General features: G+C 33.4%; 1 protein-coding gene across 1 annotated transcript in view; it reads left to right on the top strand.

The window, feature by feature from the left end:
* The window catches only part of LOC119588611 (peroxisomal membrane protein PEX16-like), a gene marked incomplete in the record, with an annotated part of 6,902 nt that extends 6,467 nt beyond the window's left edge, over positions 1-435 (top strand). Inside the window, 1 exon segment of the mRNA XM_037937251.1 lies at positions 1-435. Coding sequence (XP_037793179.1) covers positions 1-238 — 238 coding nt within the window.
* Positions 436-920: the final 485 nt, after the last annotated feature.

The following is a 920-nucleotide window of genomic DNA, read 5'->3' as shown; positions in this document are numbered from 1 at the left end:
GAACCTCTACAATGAGTCCATGCTGTCAGCAGCAGAACGCAGTGAACTGGCCCGAAGGAGAATCAGCTTGCTATACTACCTTGTCCGGTCTCCGGCATTCCACGCAGTGACTCACAAGCGTATAAAATACTTCTTGACCACAGTGGGCAATAGAGTCCCTTTGGCTAGAACAATTTGCCAGCCTTTGCTTGAGTACATTCCTGAATGGCAGAAGATTTATGCTTATACTTGGAGTTAGGTTGTCTCGAAGAGAGAGGCTGTGAATAGGTGATATTCAGAAGGTGTACAATACAATCTGGAGACAATGAAAGATAACAACATACTGTACATAGATAATGTACATATATAACTCTGTTATATATTTCTCTACCTTTAGTATAGACCATTTGTAAATAATTTGCTTTGTAGCTTATTGTAATCAATTTATAGGTTGTTGATATTTTCAATATTCATTAGATAGAAAAGGTTAATACTAAATTAGGTATAGTCATTTTGCAAAAAAACAACATAGGATTGGTTTTATACTGAGGAAATAGGGATTTAATTATATAGATATCTTTCAGTATTATGTGCTAAACCTGAACTAGTCAGAGTTATTAAGGTATTTGTTATTTGAGAAATAGCTTAAACACCTAAGGATTTTACTCCCTAAAAATGTGCATAGGTAAAATAATTTGTAATTTGACATGTAGTACCTGCCGCAGCAAGTGATTAGAGTATTTCATAAGCTGATCTTATAAATGCTTATGAAAGAAAAACAACTAAGATTTGATTGTTTTTTGCATTTTTTCTTGATTTTCTTTTAAGAAATTTTATTGTATTTGAGTGAATGGTAAAATTTACCATGAATAGAACAGTGGTATAATAATTGTTTATCATATTGCCCTTATCGTTAACCCATTGCTGCCAGGAACACATAA

The sequence above is a fragment of the Penaeus monodon genome, chromosome 24 (genome assembly GCF_015228065.2).
Source record: "Penaeus monodon isolate SGIC_2016 chromosome 24, NSTDA_Pmon_1, whole genome shotgun sequence".
Classification (NCBI taxonomy): Eukaryota; Metazoa; Arthropoda; class Malacostraca; order Decapoda; family Penaeidae; genus Penaeus; species Penaeus monodon.
This window is presented reverse-complemented; position numbering and strand designations above follow the sequence as displayed.